Below are 20,190 nucleotides of genomic sequence, written 5' to 3' on the forward strand. Positions count from 1 at the left end.
TGCAACTTTTGACAGCTCGCGGCCATTCTGCTTTCTGTGCCGGTGAGATGAGGGACTCCCGAGACCTGAAGGAAGGAAGGCTGTAAAGGTCACTAAAACTTCTTTAAACACTTTACACACACCAAACACACTTACCTCTGCACTCATGCACCCATCACTCACCTGAACACCGGACATCTCGAACCCTCCAAGCCCTTCATCCCGACGGGCCGCCTCGCTAACTTGGCGTGGTTTAGAGCCGTCGGGAATCCCACACTTCAGGAATAAAAATAGGGATTAGGCTAAAAACTGCTTGTTGACTACCTGTTAACGGGCAGTTAATTGGCACTAATCCCCTTCCCACCTCGGGGAGGCGGGTCTCAGTGCGGAGCGGGTACCCGCCTCCTTTGAAACTGGCATGGAGGTGGGTTGGGTGTGCGATGGGTTCGGGACCCCCGATTTTGGGATTTTAACCCTCCTCCCCGCACGCCTCCAATCCCGCCTCCACGGCCCAATGAAAATCCTGCCCCATGGCCTCAGGGAAATGGTTTCCCGGCTTCCTCCCAGGTTTGGATGGTTTAGATCTCGTTTCGATCTCCCAGCCGATTAACGTAACGAGCTCATCTTCTCCAGAAACAATGAGTCGCCAGCCTTGTTATTTAAGACTTGGGAGTGGGCCTTTCAGGCCATTGTTCCCAAGGACAGTCCGTTACCATACCAGTGCAACCTGGTTACGCCAGCCGCCTTCAGCTTGAGTGGTTTTTCACTGCTTCCCCCACCCGCACCTCCCCCCCGAAACAGCCTGTCCAGTTTTTAATAAGGGTATATCTAAAAATCCATGGGGTCTGAGCCGACTGCTACAGGAGCGAGGGGCGAGACCGGACCGAGAGGAGGTTCTAACATGGAAGCTTGGGGCCTGCACCATTCCAAAGCGAAACCAGGGCACAGCGACTCTCCCGCCACGTTCCGCGAACTGATGCTTTCTCTGTGTTTCTCAGCAGCGTAGATGCAAGCAGCGCTGAGCTGGGCAAAGATCAGAATCACACGAAGGTAGGGTTGCGAGACTCCGTCGCCCTCTGCTTCTCCGAAACTCCGCCGGCTCCGTGTCCTCACTCCCACCGAGTCCCCTTCACCCATCACTCCCCTGTGCGCGCTGACCTACATTGGCTCCCAACACCCCCTTCCCCACCCCCCTTCCCTCCCCGCGACACTTTCCCGTGCAAGCGCAGGAGATGCGACACCCGCCCTTTTGCCTCCTCCCTTCCCACTGTCCAGGGTCCCCTAAACACTCCTTGCAGGTTATGCGAAAGGCTGATATTTAAAGATATTTAGTAGAGGAGAAATATTTAAAGATATTTAGTAGAGGCATGTGTGCTGTGAGGAGGATGCTGAGAAACTCCAGGATGATTTGGACAGGTTGGGTGATTGGGCAAAAGCATGGCAGATGCAGTATAATGTGGATAAATGCGAGGTTATCCACTTTGGTGGCAAAAACAGGAAGGCAGATTATTATCTGAACGGCAATAGATTGGGAGAAGGGAAAGTGCAACGAGACCTGGGTGTCCTTGTGCACCAGTCGCTGAAGGTAAGCATGCAGGTGCAGCAGGCAGTTAAGAAGGCAAATGGCATGTTGGCCTTCGTAGCGAGAGGATTCGAGTACAGGAGCAAGGATGTCTTGCTGCAGTTGTACAGGGCCTTGGTGAGGCCACACCTTGAGTATTGTGTACAGTTTTGGTCGCCTTATCTGAGGAAGGATGTTCTTGCCATGGAAGGAGTTCAGCGAAGATTCACCAGGCTGATACCTGGGATGGCAGGAATGACGTATGAGGAGAGATTGGGTCAATTGGGCTTATACTCGCTGGAGTTTAGAAGAATGAGAGGGGATCTCATTGAAACTTATAAAATTCTAACAGGACTAGACAGACTAGATGCTGGAAGGATGTTCCCGATGATCGGGGAGTCCAGAACCAGGGGTCACAATCTAAGGATAAGGGGTAAGCCATTTAGGACAGAAATGAGGAGGAATTTCTTCACCCAGAGAGTGGTGAACCTGTGGAATTCTCTACCACAGAAGGCAGTTGAGGCCAATTCATTAAATATATTCAAGAAGGAGTTGGATATATTTCTCAAGGCTAAAGGGATCAAGGGATATGGGGAGAAAGCAGGGACAGGGCACTGAATTTGGATGATCAGCCATGATCGCATTGAATGGCGGAGCAGGCTCGAGGGGCCGAATGGCCTACTCCTGCTCCTATCTTCCATGTTTCTATGTTTCATATATGTATAACTTCAAGTGTAGCCATTGACCAAATAATATTACCCATAATTACTCCTGGGTAACTAAGACTTGTTCAAAATGCAGCTGCAAAGACAATCAAAAGCAGGTTTTGACTAAGTTTTGATAACAAACAGCCACAGGCTGCGAGTGAAGATTAAATCATTAAATAACATATTATAATGCTGTATAGAACTTAGAATTCGCTTAACAAAACTAATTGCAACGATATTTAAAAAAATAATTAGTATAAGGACATAAAATGAGAGAGATCATGGAGATAAGGTATTTATCTGGTCGACTAAAGCAAGATAGTCTGGATACCTCAAGACTAGTGAAAGAGCGCGATATGGGCCCTTGGTATAAAGGCCTTGTACCAGGGAAGCTAGAAATGAAAGAGATAAATTAAATTCCAATGGGGTGAAAAACTGTAAACAAGATAACACTGAACATGGCAAAGTTGGTGGAAAAATACTGGAAAGGCAGGATGCTAACTTAGTCTGAGGGTATTTTGACCATTAGAACCAATTAAAAAAAGGTGATTTTGTTAAAGACATTAATGGCCCAGAAATTCGGGTCGGGGGCTTCCCGCGGGTGCAAGCCCCCCGACCTGCACTTACCTAGCGCGCCGGCCGTTGAGCTGTGGGCCCGCGTGGGATTCCGATCCTGGGCCTCCTCCAGCTGCCGGCGCGCAGTGCTTGAGTATCCCAGGGGCGCAGTTAGTTCGAAGCGTCCCCTGGGATCACGTGGGCCATGGAGAGCCAATCGGCAGCAGGGAATGCTCATTCATAAAATTGACAGGAAGAGCTGTCAAACCTATAAATACTATAAGCCCCAAAACATCACTAAAACTTCAAATAATTTTTTTAAAACATCACATTTTTAAAATAACTATAAATTACATGAAGTAACTGTTTGAAACAATATAAAATTTTGAAAAAATTAACTACATTTTCTAACGGGGCTAAAAATAAACTTATCTTTCTTTAAAGTATTTAAAACTAATAAACCTGTGGAAAAAATGTTTTCATTTTAATTAATTCACCACTTACCTTGTTAAAAGCAGGCCTTGCGACTGCTTTTTAGAAGCGTAGCTCCTGGAGACTTACCCTCCCGGAGAATCCTGCAAAAAAATGGAAGTTCCAGGTGGACGCGCTGCCTCTCCGGCGCACGTGTTCGACCTCTGAACCCTTTCCTTCAAGGGAACGGAAGTTCCGGTTTCCCGCGCATGCGCAGTGCACGCACAAAACCGGCACTTTCGTTGGGCCTACGCGTGAGTACCCAGCGCGTACTCACCCGTGGGGACCCGAATTTCTGGGACACATATATGGACACTCGGCAAACCATCTTTTGATAAGAAAAGGGTTAAAACCTCGATACTCAAAGAACAACTTTACGCAGACGTACTGCGAGAATAAAGGAACAGACTTGAGACGACGTCATCTGTGTCCGAGAGGTTCCAGAAATCAAGGGGTGCGAGCTACTCGTTAAAACTATCGCCTATTGTTAAGTATTGATTACGCTGTAAGCTTAATAAATCTTGATCTATTGTTCAAACATACTGACTGCTGCCCATTGGTGTCTTGTCCAAGAACTCCGAGATCATTTAAGATCTTCCAGGTGAAACAGCGATTTACTTGTACTTCTTGCAATCTAGTACGCTGTATTCGCTGCTCACGATGCGGTCTCCTCTACATTGGGGAGACCAAACGCAGATTGGGCGAGCGCTTTGCGGAACACCTCCGTTCAGTCCGTAAGGGGGACCCCGAGCTTCCGGTCGCCTGTCACTTTAACTCTCCGCTCCATTCCCACTCTGACCTCACTGTCCTCGGGCTATTACATTGTTCCAGTGAAGCTCAACGTAAGCTCGAGGAACAGCACCTCATCTTTCGATTTAGGCACTTTACAGCCTTCTGGACTCGACATCGAGTTCAACAATTACAGATCGTAACCTCGGCCCCTATCTTTCTGGACGGCAGCTGTTGATGATTCTGCCATCCCCATTTACACCTCCTCTAGACCCATCTATTGTTTCTTTACTTGTCCCATTACCTCGCACCGTTATCCCTTTTGTCCTTTAACCTCTCCTGCCTTCCATCCTATCACAGACCTTCCCTTTTGTTCTTTCCCCCCCTCCCCCCTTTCCCCGTCCCTGCACTCACTTAAAAATCTGTTCCATCTCCAGCTTTTTCCAGTTCTGACGAAGGGTCATCGACCTGAAACGTTAACTTTGTTCCTCTCTCCACAGATGCAGCCCGACCTGCTGAATATCTCCAGCCTTTTCTGTTTTTATTTCAGATTTCCAGCATCCGCAGTATTTTGCTATTGTGCTAAGCTCCGATACAAGTTTAACGTAACTTCTAAATAACAACAGGAAAGGCTGGAAATACTCAGCAGGTCAGGGCAGCATCGGTGGAGAGAGAAACAGAGTTAACGTTTCAGGTCGATGACCTTTCGTCAGAACTGAGAAAAAAAAGCAGGAAATGGAAAACGAGTTTAGGGGATGGGAAAAGGGGGAGGGGATGAAAGAACAAAAGCGAAGGTCAGTGATAGGATAGAAAGCAGGAGAGATTAAGAGACATTGAGAGACATTAAGAGATATTCAAGGCGAGAGGAGGTGGAAATGGGACAGGTTGAGGAACAAAGGATGGCTCTAGCTGGGGTGTGAAATGCGCTGGCAGAATGAAGGACCGCTGAAGGGAGGGAAACCAGGTCCCCCGAGCTCTGGAATTCCCTCCCTAAACCTCTCCGCCTCTCTCTCTCCTCCTTCAAAACTCGCACCGAGTCCCGTTCACCCATCACTCCCAGCCCCTGTGCTCGCTGAGCTACACTGGCTTTTGGTCCGGCAACGCCTCGGTTTTTAAAATTCTCATCATTGAAATCGCACTTGACCTGCGAACAACAAAGAGAAGTTGACGTGAAAGAGACTTTTTTATCGATCCTCCATATTCCGTTGTCCCTCTGAACTCTACTCACTTGATTCCCATATGCCTGGCCTATCGTCCTCAAATGTAAAATCCCTCCACGCCTCCTCACCCCCCTCCCTCCCTCCCTATCTCTGTAACCTCCTCCAGCCCCTACACCCCTCCCTATCTCTGTAACCTCCTCCAGCCCCTACAACCCTCCCTATCTCTGTAACCTCCTCCAGCCCCTACAACCCTCCCTATCTCTGTAACCTCCTCCAGCCCCTACACCCCTCCCTATCTCTGTAACCTCCTCCAGCCCCTACAACCCTCCCTATCTCTGTAACCTCCTCCAGCCCCTACAACCCTCCCTATCTCTGTAACCTCCTCCAGCCCCTACAACCCTCCCTATCTCTGTAACCTCCTCCAGCCCCTACAACCCTCCCTATCTCTGTAACCTCCTCCAGCCCCTACAACCCTCCCTATCTCTGTAACCTCCTCCAGCCCCTACAACCCTCCCTATCTCTGTAACCTCCTCCAGCCCTTACAACCCTCCCTATCTCTGTAACCTCCCCCAGCCCCTACAACCCTCCCTATCTGTGCAACCTCCTCCAGCCCCTACAACCCTCCCTATCTCTGTAACCTCCTCCAGCCCCTACACCCCTCCCTATCTCTGTAACCTCCTCCAGCCCCTACAACCCTCCCTATCTCTGTAACCTCCTCCAGCCCCTACAACCCTCCCTATCTCTGTAACCTCCTCCAGCCCCTACAACCCTCCCTATCTCTGTAACCTCCTCCAGCCCCTACAACCCTCCCTATCTCTGTAACCTCCTCCAGCCCCCTACAACCCTCCCTATCTCTGTAACCTCCTCCAGCCCCCTACAACCCTCCCTATCTCTGTAACCTCCTCCAGCCCCTACAACCCTCCCTATCTCTGTAACCTCCTCCAGCCCCTACAACCCTCCCTATCCCTGTAACCTCCTCACCCCCTCCCTCCCTATCTCTGTAACCTCCTCCAGCCCCTACAACCCTCCCTATCTCTGTAACCTCCTCCAGCCCCTACAACCCTCCCTATCTCTGTAACCTCCTCCAGCCCCCTACAACCCTCCCTATCTCTGTAACCTCCTCCAGCCCCTACAACCCTCCCTATCTCTGTAACCTCCTCCAGCCCCTACAGCCCTCCCTATCTCTGTAACCTCCTCCAGCCCCTACAACCCTCCCTATCTCTGTAACCTCCTCCAGCCCCTACAATCCTCCCTATCTCTGTAACCTCCTCCAGCCCCTACAACCCTCCCTATCTCTGTAACCTCCTCCAGCCCCCTACAACCCTCCCTATCTCTGTAACCTCCTCCAGCCCCTACAACCCTCCCTATCTCTGTAACCTCCTCCAGCCCCTACAACCCTCCCTATATCTGTAACCTCCTCCAGCCCCCTACAACCCTCCCTATCTCTGTAACCTCCTCCAGCCCCCTACAACCCTCCCTATCTCTGTATCCTCCTCCAGCCCCCTACACCCCTCCCTATCTCTGTAACCTCCTCCAGCCCCTACAACCCTCCCTATCTCTGTAACTTCCTCCAGCCCCTACAACCCTCCCTATCTCTGTAACCTCCTCCAGCCTCTACAACCCTCCCAGATCTCCGCGCTCCTCCAATTCTGGCCTCTCGCGCATCCCCCCGATTTGCATCACTCCACCATTGGCGACCGCGCCAGGGCCCCCGAGCTCTGGAATTCCCTCCCTAAACCTCTCCGCCTGTCTCTCTCCTCCTTTAAGACGCTGCTTAAAACCGACCTCTTTGACCAAGCTTTTGGTCACCTGCCCCTAATATCTCCTTATGTGGCTCAGTGTCAATTATTATAGCAAAATACCGCGGATGCTGGAAATCTGAAATAACAACAGGAAATGCTGGAAATACTCAGCAGGCCAGGGCAGCATCAGTGGAGAGAGAAACGGAGTTAACGTTTCAGGTCGATGACCTTTCGTCAGAACTGGGAAAAAAAGCAGGAAATGGAAAGCAAGTTTAGGGGGCTGGGAAAAGGGGGAGGGGATGAAAGAACAAAAGGGAAGGTCAGTGATAGGATAGAAAGCCGGAGAGATTGAGAGACATTGGCCCAGAAATTCGGGTCTGGGGCTTCCCGCGGGTGCAAGCCCTCGACTTACCCAGCGCGCCGGCCGTTGAGCTGTGGGCCGGCGTGGGATTCCGATCCTGGGCCTGCTCCAACTGCCGGCGCGCAGTACTTGTGTATCCCAGGGGCGCAGTTAGTTCGAAGCGTCCCCTGGGATCACGTGGGCCATGGAGAGCCAATCGGAGCAGGGAATCTCCATTCATAAAATTGACAGGAAGAGCTGTCAAACCTATAAATACTATAAGCCTCAAAACATCACTAAAACTTCAAATAATTTTTTTTTTAAATCACATTTTTAAAAAGCTATACATTAATTGAAATAACTATTTTAAACAATAATTTAAATTTTTGAAAAAATTAATTACATTTTCTAACGAGGCTAAAAATAAACTTACCTTTCTTTAAAGTATTTAAAAATAATAAACCTGTGGAAAAAATGTTTTAATTTTAATTAATTCACCACTTACCTTGTTAAAAGCAGGCCCAGCGCCTGCTTTTTAAAAGTGTAACTGATGGAGACTTACCCTCCCGGGAAAACCTGCAAAAAAAACGTAAGTTCGATGCGCACGCGCTGCCTCTTCGGCGCACGCGTTCGACCTCTGAACCCCTGCTTTCAGGGGAATGGAAGTTCCAGTTTCCCGCGCCTGCGCAGTGCACGCACGAAACCGGCTCTTTCATTGGGCCTACGGGTGAGTACCCAGCGCGGACTCACCCGTGGGGACCCGAATTTCTGTGCCAATATTGAGAGGCATTCAGAGATATGGGACAGGTTGAGGAACAAAGGATGGCTCTAGATGGGGTGTGAATTGCGCTGGCAGAATGAAGGGCAGCTGAAGAGAGGGAAGAAAAAAACAAAAAGTGTGGATAAAAAAAAGAAAATATATATATGTGTGACAGGGGCCGAGGTTATGATCTGAAATTGTTGAACTCTATGTTGCGTCCAGAGGGCAGTAGAGAACATAACTTCTATCCCTCCACTATTGAGCCGCTGTCCTTGCTTTGTGACATGAATCAGTCATTCATGAAAGAAAGCCTTATGAAATAATACTGAGCGGCCTGTGGGTGGCGCTGTCCAGGGAGAGTATAAATACTCGGGCACGGGCCCAACTTGCGCAGGGACATTCTTTAACAGGAACTAGTGAAGTACACAACTAGACCTCCATGTTGTAAAACAGTTGATTAAAGCTTTGTTTAACGCTTAGACCAAGTGCCTAGTAGTTTTATGATGTCAGTAATATTTCCAAGTTTGCTGACGACACGAAACTAGGTGGGATTGTGAGTTGTGAGGAGGATGCAAAGAGGCTTCAAGGCGATTTAGACAAGTTGAGCGAGTGGGCAAATACATGGCAGATGCAGTACAACGTGGATAAATGTGAAGTTATCCACTTCGGTAGGAAAAACAGAAAGACAGAGTATTCTTTAAATTGGCCTTCGTAGCGAGAAGGTTTGAGTACAGGAGCAAGGATGTCTTGCTGCAGTTGTACAGGGCCTTGGTGAGACCACACCTTGAGTATTGTGTGCAGTTTTGGTCGCCTTATCTGAGGAAGGATTTTCTTGCCATGGAAGGAGTGCAGCGAAGATTCACCAGGCTGATACCTGGGATGGCAGGAATGACGTATGAGGAGAGATTGGGTCGATTGGGCTTGTACTCACTGGAGTTTAGAAGAATGAGAGGGGATCTCATTGAAACTTATAAAATTCTGACAGGACTGGACAGACTAGATGCAGGAAGGATGTTCCTGATGGTTGGGGAGTCCAGAGCCAGGGGTCACAATCTAAGGATAAGGGGTAAGCCATTTAGGACAGAAATGAGGAGGAATTTCTTCACCCAGAGAGTGGTGAACCTGTGGAATTCTCTACCACAGAAGGCAGTAGAGGCCAATTCATTAAATATATTCAAGAAGGAGTTGGATATATTTCTTAAGGCTAAAGGGATCAAGGGATATGGGGAGAAGGCAGGGACAGGGTACTGAATTTGGATGATCAGCCATGATCTCATTAAATGGCGGAGCAGGCTCGAGGGGCCGAATGGCCTACTCCTGCTCCTATCTTCTATGTTTCTATGTAAATGGTGATAGATTGGGAAATGCTGATGTACGAAGGGACCTGGGTGTCCTTGTACACCAGTCACTGAAAGCAAACATGCAGGTGCAGCAAGCAGTTAGGAAGGCAAATGGTATGTTGGCCTTCATTGCAAGAGGGTTTGAGTACAGGAGCAAGGATGTCTTGCTGCAGTTGTACAGGGCCTTTGTGAGACCACACCTTGAGTATTGTGTGCAGTTTTGGTCACCTTATCTGAGGAAGGATGTTCTTGCCATGGAGAGAGTGCAGCGAAGATTCACCAGGTGACATGAATCAGTCATTCATAAAAGAAAGACTGATGAAATAATACTGGGCGGCCTGCAGGTGGCGCTGTCCAGGGAGAGTATAAATACTCGGGCACGGGCCCAGCTTGCTCAGGACATTCTTTAACAGGAACTAGTGAAGGACACAACTAGACCTCCATGTTGTAAAACAGTTGATTAAAGCTTTGTTTAATGCTAAGACCAAGTGCCTAGTAGTTTTCTTACGTCACTTTGCTTTTTTATGGCCTTATTCACCTGCGTTGCTGCTTTTAGTGATTTGTGTATTTGTATTCCCAGATCCCGCTCCTCCCCTACTCCAAGAAATGAGTTCTTAGTGCTTCACAACCTCACAAAAGTGTTTCTGCTGGCCCTGCATAACACGCCCAAGATAATTCTAACTCGAGTCTGAAGATTGAGCTCATCCATTGCTTATTGATTTGAATCTTTTTCGTTCTTCTGAGGTGCAGTCTGAGGAATCGGAGCAGGAGGATGAGGCGAGTGACACCGGAGGTAAGAGGCCCCGTCGACCGGGTAAATCTGTTACGCTGAGCTCTGTGTCGACCGTGGCTCAGAGGGTCTCAGTCCTCCCTCCCCGCCCCCGAGTCAGAAGGTCGTGGCTTCGAGCCCCCGATTCCAGAGACTCAAGCCCCCATAATCCAGGCCCGACAGTCCCCCGGTGTCAGTGCTGAGGGAGCGCCGCACTGTCGGAGGGGCGGTACTGACGGAGCGCCGCACTGTTGGAGGGACAGTACCGAGGAAGCGCCGCACTGTCGGAGGGGCGGTACTGAGGGAGCTCCGCCCTGTCGGAGGGGCAGTACTGAGGGAGCGCCGCACTGTCAGAGGGGCGGTACTGAGGGAGCGCCGCACTGTCGGAGGGGCAGTACTGAGGGAGCGCCGCACTGTCGGAGGGGCGGTACTGAGGGAGCGCCGCATTGTCGGAGGGGCGATACTGAGGGAGCGCGCACTGTCGGAGGGGCGGTACTGAGGGAGCGCCGCACTGTCGGAGGGGCGGTACTGAGGGAGCGCCGCACTGTCAGAGGGGCGGTACTGAGGGAGCGCCGCACTGTCGGAGGGGCGGTACTGAGGGAGCGCCGCACTGTCAGAGGGGCGGTACTGAGGGAGCGCCGCACCGTTGGAGGGGCAGTACTGAGGGAGCGCCGCACTGTCAGAGGTGCCGGGTTCAAGCACTCCTGTCCTCCTGACCCACAAGCAGTGCTGGAGAGGCACTCCCCTCTTCCACGCAGCCTCCCCTTTAGCTGCCGGGTTTCCCGAGGCCTGGGAATCCCGGCCAGCCAGGGTTAAACCTGGAAGACAGGTTAAATCTGAGGCGCGCAGCCTCAGTATAAGATTGAAATGAGCCACCTGCCTCTGGGGAGCGAGTTGGTTGCCCGCCCCTTGTCCTGCCTCCATTAAAAGCGGAAGTGGGCAGGTCTGAGGTGGGTCGGGGTTGGGTTTGTGATTTTTTAAAACATGTCAACTTCCCGCCCGACCTCACCCCAGCCATTTTTGTGGGTTAAAATTCTCCCCCATCTTCTCAAGGTCGACCCTATCGAAACCCTTACATCATTCTGAAGACCTCTATCGGGTCACCCCTCAGCCTTCACATTTCAAGAGAAAAGAGCCCCAGACTGTTCAGCCTGATTTAAGTCCTAAACTCACGGTTCTGGAGTCGTCCTGCACGGTGGCATAGTGGTTAGCACTGTTGCCTCACAGCGCCAGAGACCCGGGTTCGAATCCGGCCTCGGGCGACTGTCTGTGTGGAGTTTGCACATTCTCCCCGTGTTTGCGTGGGTTTCCTCCGGGTGCTCCGGTTTCCTCCCACAGTCCAAAGATGTGCGGGTTAGGTTGATTGGCTATGATAAATTGACCCTTAGTGTTAGGGGGATTAAATACGTGGGGTTACGGGGATAGGGTGGGATATGTGTTGGTGTAGGGGTTACGGGGATCGGGTGGGATATGTGTCGGTGCAGGCTCGATGGGCCGAAATGGCCTCTATCTGCACTGTGGGGTTTCTGTGATTTCTGTGATTCTCCGCTTGTCTGTTCCCCTCCAACCCGAGTAATTAGCAAGGCAAATGGAATGTTGGCCTTTATTGCAAAGGGGATGGAGTATAAAAGTAGGGAAGTCCTGCTACAACTGTACAGGGTGTTGGTGAGACCGCACCTGGAGTACTGCGCACAGTTTTGACCTCCTTATTTAAGGAGGGATATACTTGCATTGGAGGCAGTTCAGAGAAGGTTCACGAGGTTGATTCCGGAGATGAAGGGGTTGTCTTATGAGGAAAGGTTGAGCAGGTTGGGCCTATACTCATTGGAGTTTAGAAGAATGAGAGGGGATCTTATTGAAACATACAAGATTCTGAGGGGGCTCGACAGGGTAGATGCAGAGAGGATGTTTCCCCTCGTGGGGGAATGTAGAACTCGGGGGCGTAATTTCAGAATAAATTATCGGAAATGAGGAGGAATTTCTTCTCTCAGAGGGTCGTGAATCTTTGGAATTCTCTTCCCCAGAGAGCTGTGGAGGCTGGGTCACTGAAGGTGGAGATAGACAGATTGTTGAACGATAAGGGAGTCGAGGGTTATGGGGAGCGGGCAGGGAAGTGGAGCTGAGTCCAAGATCAGATCAGCCATGATCTTATTGAATGGCGGAGCAGGCTCGAGGGGCCGAACGGCCAACTCCTGGCCTTATCTGAGGAAGGATGTTCTTGCCATGGAGGGAGTGCAGCGAAGATTCATCAGGCTGATACCTGGGATGGCAGGAATGACGTATGAGGAGAGATTGGGTCGGTTGGGCTTATACTCGCTGGAGTTTAGAAGAATGAGAGGGGATCTCATTGAAACTTATAAAATTCTAACAGGACTCGACAGACTAGATGCAGGAAGGATGTTCCCGATGGTCGGGGGAGTCCAGAACCAGGGGTCACAGTCTAAGGATAAGGGGTAAGCCATTTTGGACTGAGATGAGGAGGAATTTCTTCACCCAGAGAGTGGTGAACCTGTGGAATTCTCTACTACAGAAGTCAGTTGAGGCCAATTCATTAAATATATTCAAGAAGGAGTTGGATATATTTCTTAAGGCTAAAGGGATCAAGGGATATGGGGAGAAAGCAGGGACAGGGTACTGAATTTGGATGATCAGCCATGATCTCATTGAATGGCGGAGCAGGCTCGAGGGGCCGAATGGCCTCCTCCTGCTCCTATCCTCTATGTTTCTATGTTTCTATGTCTTATGTTCTCCTGTTGTTCCTATGATCTACAGGAGGAGGAGGCGAGGACGAGGAAGGGCGCACCGAGAGCTTGGTGGGGTCCACGGCAGAAGAGCTGTCGAACTTCGCCCCGCCGAAGGAGAAGATCTTGCCCATCCCGGCAGGCAGCGCCTTCTTTCTTCTCAGCAGCACGAACCTGTAAGCGACGAGAGCGTGAGAGTGGCCGCCGGGGCTAGCCACTGGCTCTAACAAAGGCATTACGCGGTGGCTGAACTGCCAGAATACAAGAGCAGGGGAGGTTATGCTTCAACTGTATAATCTTCTTCTTCTTCTTAGGCAGTCCCTCAGAACCGAGGATGACTTACTTCCACACTAACAATGAGTTCTCAGGTGACTGATGAGTCCAATGCGGGACCGACAGTCTCTGTCACAGGCGGGGCAGACGGTGGTTGAAGGGGCGGGTGGGTGTGGGGTGCTTGGGTTGACGTGCGCTCCTTGCACTATTTGCGCTTGGCTTCCGCTTGCTCCCGGCGAAGAGACTCGAGGCGTTCGGCGCCTTCCCGGATGCTTCTCCTCCACTTTGTGCGGTCTTGGGCCAGGGATTCCCAGGTGTCGGTGGGGATGTTACACTTTTCCAAGGAGGCTCTGAGGGTGTCCTTGAAGCGTTTCCTCTGCCCACCTGGGGCTCTCTTGCCGTGTCAGAGCTCCGAGTAGAGGAGCTTGTTTTGGGAGTCTCGTATTGGGCATGCGGACAATGTGGCCCGTCCATCGGAGCTCATCGAGCGTGGTCAAAGCTTCGATGCTGGGGATGTCGGCCTGAGCGAGAACACTGACATAAAACACTAGTTAGGCCTCAGCTAGAGTACTACGTGCAGTTCTGGTCACCACATTACAGGAGAGATGTGATTGCACTAGAGAGGGTACAGAGGAGATTTACAAGGATGTTGCCAGGAGTGGAGAATCTTAGCTATGAGGAAAGACTGGATAGGCTGGGTCTGTTTTCCTTGGAACAGAGGAGGCTGAGGGGAGACCTTATTGAGGTGTATACAGTTTTGAGGGGCCTAGATAAAGTGGATAGAAAGGACCTATTTCCCTTAGCAGAGGGTTCAAAAACCAGGGGGCACAGATTTAAAGTCATTGGTGGAAGGTTTAGAGGGGATTTGAGAGGAAATATCTTCACCCAGAGGGTTGTGGGGGTCTGGAACTCACTGCCTGAAAGGGTGGTAGAGGCAGGAACCCGAACCACATTTAAAAAGTACTTGGACGTGCACTTGGGATGGTCTAACCTGCAGGGCTACGGACCAAGAGCTGGGAAGTGGGATTAGGCTGGATAGCTCGTTGGCCGGCGCGGACACGATGGGCTGAAATGGTTTCCTTCCGTGCTGTAACTTTCTATGATTCTATGAACTGCGCCCCCTCCCCCCGACCCCGCTGTGTGGGGGAGGGGGGCTGTACGGTGCAGGAAGGCGGTGGTAATGCGGGGCCCACCTCTTGACCGTGGTGATTTGCCCGTCCCTCAGTTGCCCCCCCCTCGAGAAGGTGGCGGTGAGCCACCTTCTCGAACCGCCACAGTCCCAGGTGGGCCAGGGGCGCTCCCATGATGCCGTGAGCAACTTGGCTCACGTTTATCACAACCTTAAAATTAGAGCCAGGCCGTTCGGTGGGGTGACCTCAGGAAACACCATCTGCGAGAGGCACTGCGGCAACTTGCCAAGGCTTCTTCGGTAGCACCTCCCGAACCCGCGACCTCTTCCACCTAGATGGACAAGGGCAGCGGGCGCGTGGGAACACGACCACCTCCAAGTTCCCCTCCTAGTCACACACTGATGTAAAAAAGACGACTGAGCACTTGATTTGAGTATAAAACAAGGCTTTAATCAAATGTTTCACAACCATGAGATCCTAGTTACATCACTAGTTCCTGGTTACAAAAACGTCCTGAGCAAGCTGGGCCCACGCCCGAGTATTTATACTCCTTGGACGGCGCCACCAGCTGGCTGCCCAGTGTTACTTCATGAGTCATTTCTCCATGAATGATAAGATTCGTGACACACACCACCCTGACTTGGAGATATCATAGAAAAACAGGAGCAGGAGGAGGCCATTGGGCCCTTCGAGCCTGCTCCGCCATTCAATATGGTCATGGCCGATCCTCTATCTCAATACAGGAAACTCTCGATTTACCGGCACCTAAATAACCGGAAATCTCTCTTAACCGGCAAAATTCAGGAGTAGGTTCAGGTAAGTTTTACTTCACATTAGTGGCCGTGTAACCGGGGTTCCTGGATCTGTGGCCGTGTAACCGGGGTTCCTGCACCTGTTGCCATGCAACAGGGACGCCTGGATCTGTGGCCGTGTACGGGGCTCTCGTACCTTAGTAATCCGGACATTTTGATCAACCGGCAGCACACCGGTCCCGTCGGTGCCGGATAAAAAAAGTTTCCGTACCATATTCCCGTTCTCTCCCCATACCCCTTGATGCCTTTTGTGTCTAGAAATCTATCTATCTCCTTCTTAAATAGATTCAGTGACTTGGCCTCCACAGCCTTCTGTGGTAGAGAATTCCACAGGTTCACCGCCCTCTGAGTGAAGACATTTCTCCTCCTCTCAGTCCTAAATGTCCTACCCCGTATCCTGAGACTGTGACCCCTCGTTCTAGACCCCCCCCAGCCAGGGGAAACATCCTCCCTGCATCCAGTCAGTCTAGCCCGGTCAGAATTTTATACATTTCAATGAGATCCCCTCTCATTCTTCTAAACTGTAGTGAATACAGGCCTAGTCGACCCAATCTCTCCTCATACGACAGTCCTGCCATCCCAGGAATCAGTCTGGTGAACCTTTGCTGCACTCCTTCCATGGCAAGAACATCCTTCCTCAGAGCACGGTGGCATAAGTGGTTAGCACTGTTGCCTCACAGCGCCAGGGACCCGGGTTCGAATCCGGCCTCGGGTAACTGTCTGTGTGGAGTTTGCACATTCTCCCCGTGTTTGCGTGGGTTTCCTCCGGGTGCTCCGGTTTCCTCCCACAGTCCAAAGATGTGCGGGTTAGGTTGATTGGCTATGATAAATTGACCCTTAGTGTTAGGGGGATTAAATACGTGGGGTTACGGGGATCGGGTGGGATATGTGTCGGTGCAGGCTCGATGGGCCGAAATGGCCTCGATCTGCACTGTGGGGTTTCTGTGATTCTGTGAAGGCGACCAAAACTGCACACAATACTCAAGGTGTGGTCTCACCAAGGCCCCTGTACAACTGCAGCAAGACATCCTTGCTCCTGTACAATGAGATCCCCTCTCATTCTTCTAAACTCTAGTGAATACAGGCCCAGTCGATCCAATCTCTCCTCATACGACAGTCCTGCCATCCCAGGAATCAGTCTGGTGAACCTTCGCTGCACTCCCTCTATGACCTGGAAATATATCGGCCGTTCCCTCAGCGTCGCTGGGTCAAAATCCTGGAACTCCCTCCCTAACAGCGCTGTGGGAGCACCTTCACCACACGGGACTGCAGCGGTTCAAGAAAGCGGCTCACCACCACCTTCTCCAGGGCGATTAGGGATGGGCAATAAATGCTGGGCCTGGCCAGCGACGCCCACATCCCATGACTGAATAAACAAAAAACTTCTTCACACAAAGGGTAGCGGAAATCTGGAACTCTATCCCCCAAAAAGCTGTCGAGGCTGGGGGTCAATTGAAAAGGTCAAAACTCAGATTGATAGATTTTTGTTGGTATTAAGGGTTACGGAACCGAGGCAGGTAGATGGAGTTAAGATACAGATCAGCCGCGATTTAATTGAATCGTGGAACAGGCTCGAGGGGGCTGAATGGCCTCCTCCTGTTCCTAATGTAACAGGCTCGAGGGGCTGAATGGCCTCCTCCTGTTCCTAATGTAACAGGTTCGAGGGGCTGAATGGCCTCCTCCTGTTCCTAATGTAACAGACTCGAGGGGGCTGAACGGCCTCCTCCTGTTCCTAATGTAACAGGCTTGAGGGGGCTGAATGGCCTCCTCCTGTTCCTAATGTAACAGACTCGAGGGGGCTGAACGGCCTCCTCCTGTTCCTAATGTAACAGGCTCGAGGGGCTGAACGGCCTCCTCCTGTTCCTAATGTAACAGGCTTGAGGGGCTGAACGGCCTCCTCCTGTTCCTAATGCAACAGGCTCGAGGGACTGAATGGCCTGCTCCTGTTCCTAATGTAACAGGCTCGAGGGGGCTGAACGACCTCCTCATGTTCCTAATGTAATAGGCTCGAGGGACTGAATGGCCTCCTCCTGTTCCTAATGTAACAGGCTCGAGGGGCTGAATGGCCTCCTCCTGTTCCTAATGTAACAGGCTCGAGGGGCTGAATGGTCTCCTCCTGTTCCTAATGTAACAGGCTCGAGGGGCTGAATGGCCTCCTCCTGTTCCTAATGTAACAGGCTCGAGGGGGCTGAATGGCCTCCTCCTGTTCCTAATGTAATAGGCTCGAGGGGCTGAATGGCCTCCTCCTGTTCCTAATGTAACAGGCTCGAGGGGCTGAATGGCCTCCTCCTGTTCCTAATGTAACAGGCTCGAGGGGGCTGAACGGCCTCCTGCTGTTCCTAATGTAACAGGCTCGAGGGGGCTGAACGGCCTCCTCCTGTTCCTAATGTAACAGGCCCGAGGGGCTGAACGGCCTCCTCCTGTTCCTAATGTACCTATAATTTAAATATATAATAATTCGGGGTCTGACTGCCCTCTGCAAGCCCTCTGGTACAGTGCTCGTCCCAGCTACACCCGGAAGATCTACATTTAATCTGTTAAACATACGCTCCCCACGGTTAAATCACAGCCCTTGCCTCTGCCTCCCCTCAATTTGTGCCAATTATCGCTTAATTACATTAGATGCCTCGCAGCTTGAGGCTCGGGCCTCCTCGAGTTGCCGTGGCCACATCGTGTTTTGTGATTAACTCCCCCACCCACAGAGACATGGGGCAGGATTTTCATTGGGCCGTGGAGTCGGGATTGGAGGCGTGGGGGGGTGAGGGGGGTTAAAATCCCGAAATCGGGGGTCCCCGACACCATCCCGCACCCAACCCGCCTCTATGCCTGTTTCAAAGGGGGCGGGTACCCGCCCCGCACTGGGACTCCTCTCCCCGAGGCGGGAAGGGGATTAGTGCCAGTTAACTGTCTGTTAACAGGTAGTTAACAGGCAGTTTTTAGCCTAATCCCTATTTTTAAGGTTGAAGTGTGGGATTCCCGACAGCTCCAAACCACGCCAAGTTAGCGAGGCGGGCCGTCGGGATGAAGGACTTGGAGGGGTCGAGATGTCCGGTGTTCAGGTGAGTGATGGGTGCATGAGTGCAGAGGTAAGTGTGTTTGGTGTGTGTAAAGTGTTTAAATTACCTTTTCTTACCTTTACCACCTTCCTTCCTCTAGGTCTCGGGAGTCCCTCATCTCACCGGCACAGAAAGCAGAATGGCTGTGAACTGTCAAAAGTGACAGCCTTCAGCTTTCTGTGCCAGTGAGATTTCTAACTGAGTCTGTGTAGAAGGACTCAGGTTAGAAGTAAGACTGTCGGTGTTTGACAGCTTCAAAGAGTTGTCAAACGCTGATATTTCATCTGTCAAAACCTCTTGACAGATGAAATTTCAGTCTGTGCCGTCACCTGTTGCCGGGTGGCCCTTAATTGGCCCGCTGGGCGGGCTCAACAAGGTCAATCAAGTTAAAATCGCGTGGGTTGGCTAGAACTCGATGGAGACGGGACTATAACCCCGAAAGTTGTAGTCCCGCCTCCATCACGTCCCCTGAATGAAAATCCAGCCCATTACATCAAGTCTACAGCACAGAAACAGGCCATTCGGCCCAAAGATGAGGGTTTGACTTACGAAGAAAGGTTGAGCAGGTTGGGCCTATACTCATTGGAGTTTAGAAGAGTGAGAGGGGATCTTATTGAAACATATAAGATACTGAGGGGGCTCGACAGGGTAGATGCAGAGGATGTTTCCCCTCGTGGGGAAATCTAGAACTCGGGGGCATAGTCTCAGAATAAAGGGTCGCCCTTTTAGAACTGAGATGAGGAGGAATTTCTTCTCTCGGAGGGTCGTAAATCTGTGGAATTCTCTGCCCCAGAGAGCCGCGGAGGCTGGTCATTAAGGTGGAGATAGACAGATTTCTGCAAGATAAGGGAGTGAAGGGTTATGGGGAGCGGGCAGGGAAGTGGCTTTGAGCCCAAGATCAGCCGTGATCTTATTGAATGGCGGAGCAGGCTCGAGGGACCTGGTGGCCTATTCCTGCTCCTATTTCTTATGTTCTTAATCAGTCCGTGCCGGTGTTCCTGCTCCACACCAGCCTCCTCCCGCCCCCTCTTCATCTCACCCCATCACCATATCCTTCTATTCCTTTCTCCCTCGTGTGTTTATCCAGCTTCCCCCTTAAAGGCATCGACGCTATTCACCTCGACCACTCCCTGTGGGAGCGAGTTCCACATTCTCACCACTCTCTGGGGAAAGAAGTTTCTCCTGAATTCCCCATTGGGTTTATTAGTGACTCCCTAGTTCTGGTCTGCCCCCGCCCCACACACAAGTGCCTGCAGGTGCAGCAGGTGATCAGGAAGGCCAATGGAATCTTGGCTTTTATTGCAAGGGGGATGGAGTATAAAAACAGGGAAGTCTTGCTGCAGTTATACAGGGTACTGGTGAGGCCACACCTGGAATACTGCGTACAGTTTTGGTTTCCATATTTAAGAAAAGATATACTTGCTCTCGAGGCAGTTCAGAGAAGCACGGTGGCATAGTGGTTAGCACTGTTGCCTCACAGCGCCAGGGACCCAGGTTCGAATCTGGCCTCGGGTGACTGTCTGTGTGGAGTTTGCACATTCTCCCCGTGTTTGCGTGGGTTTCCTCCGGGTGCTCCGGTTTCCTCCCACAGTCCAAAGATGTGCGGGTTAGGATGATTGGCTATGATAAAAAAAATTGACCCTTAGTGTTAGGGGGATTAAATACGTGGGGTTACGTGGATAGGGTGGGATATGTGTTGGTGTAGGGGTTACGGGGATCGGGTGGGATATGTGTCGGTGCAGGCTCGATGGGCCGAAATGGCCTCTATCTGCACTGTGGGGTTTCTGTGATTCTGTGAAGGTTCACTCGGTTGATTCCGGAGATGAGGGGGTTGACGTATGAGGAAAGGTTGAGTAGGTTGGGACTCTACTCATTGGAGTTCAGAAGAATGAGAGGCGATCTTATCGAAACATATAAGATTGTGAGGGGGCTTGATCGGGTGGATACGGGGAGGATGTTTCCACTGATGGGTGAGACTAGAACTAGGGGGCATAATCTTAGAATAAGGGGCTGCCCTTTCAAAACTGAGATGAGGAGAAACTTCTTCACTCAGAGGGTAGTAAAT

At 51.1% G+C, this 20,190-nt stretch overlaps 1 protein-coding gene across 1 annotated transcript in view; it reads left to right on the forward strand.

Moving 5' to 3' along the window:
- LOC147086810 (voltage-dependent L-type calcium channel subunit alpha-1F-like) overlaps window positions 1-20,190 on the forward strand; it is a 160,722-nt gene that overhangs the window by 84,727 nt on the left and 55,805 nt on the right. The window contains exons 18-20 of the mRNA XM_085978323.1: window positions 978-1,029; window positions 10,095-10,137; window positions 12,886-13,030. Coding sequence (XP_085834449.1) covers window positions 978-1,029; window positions 10,095-10,137; window positions 12,886-13,030 — 240 coding nt within the window. The remainder of the gene's footprint in view (window positions 1-977; window positions 1,030-10,094; window positions 10,138-12,885; window positions 13,031-20,190) is intronic.

Source organism: Somniosus microcephalus, unplaced genomic scaffold (genome assembly GCF_052327205.1).
Source record: "Somniosus microcephalus isolate GS21.2 unplaced genomic scaffold, FLI_Smic_1.0 unresolved_chr7, whole genome shotgun sequence".
Taxonomy (NCBI): domain Eukaryota; kingdom Metazoa; phylum Chordata; class Chondrichthyes; order Squaliformes; family Somniosidae; genus Somniosus; species Somniosus microcephalus.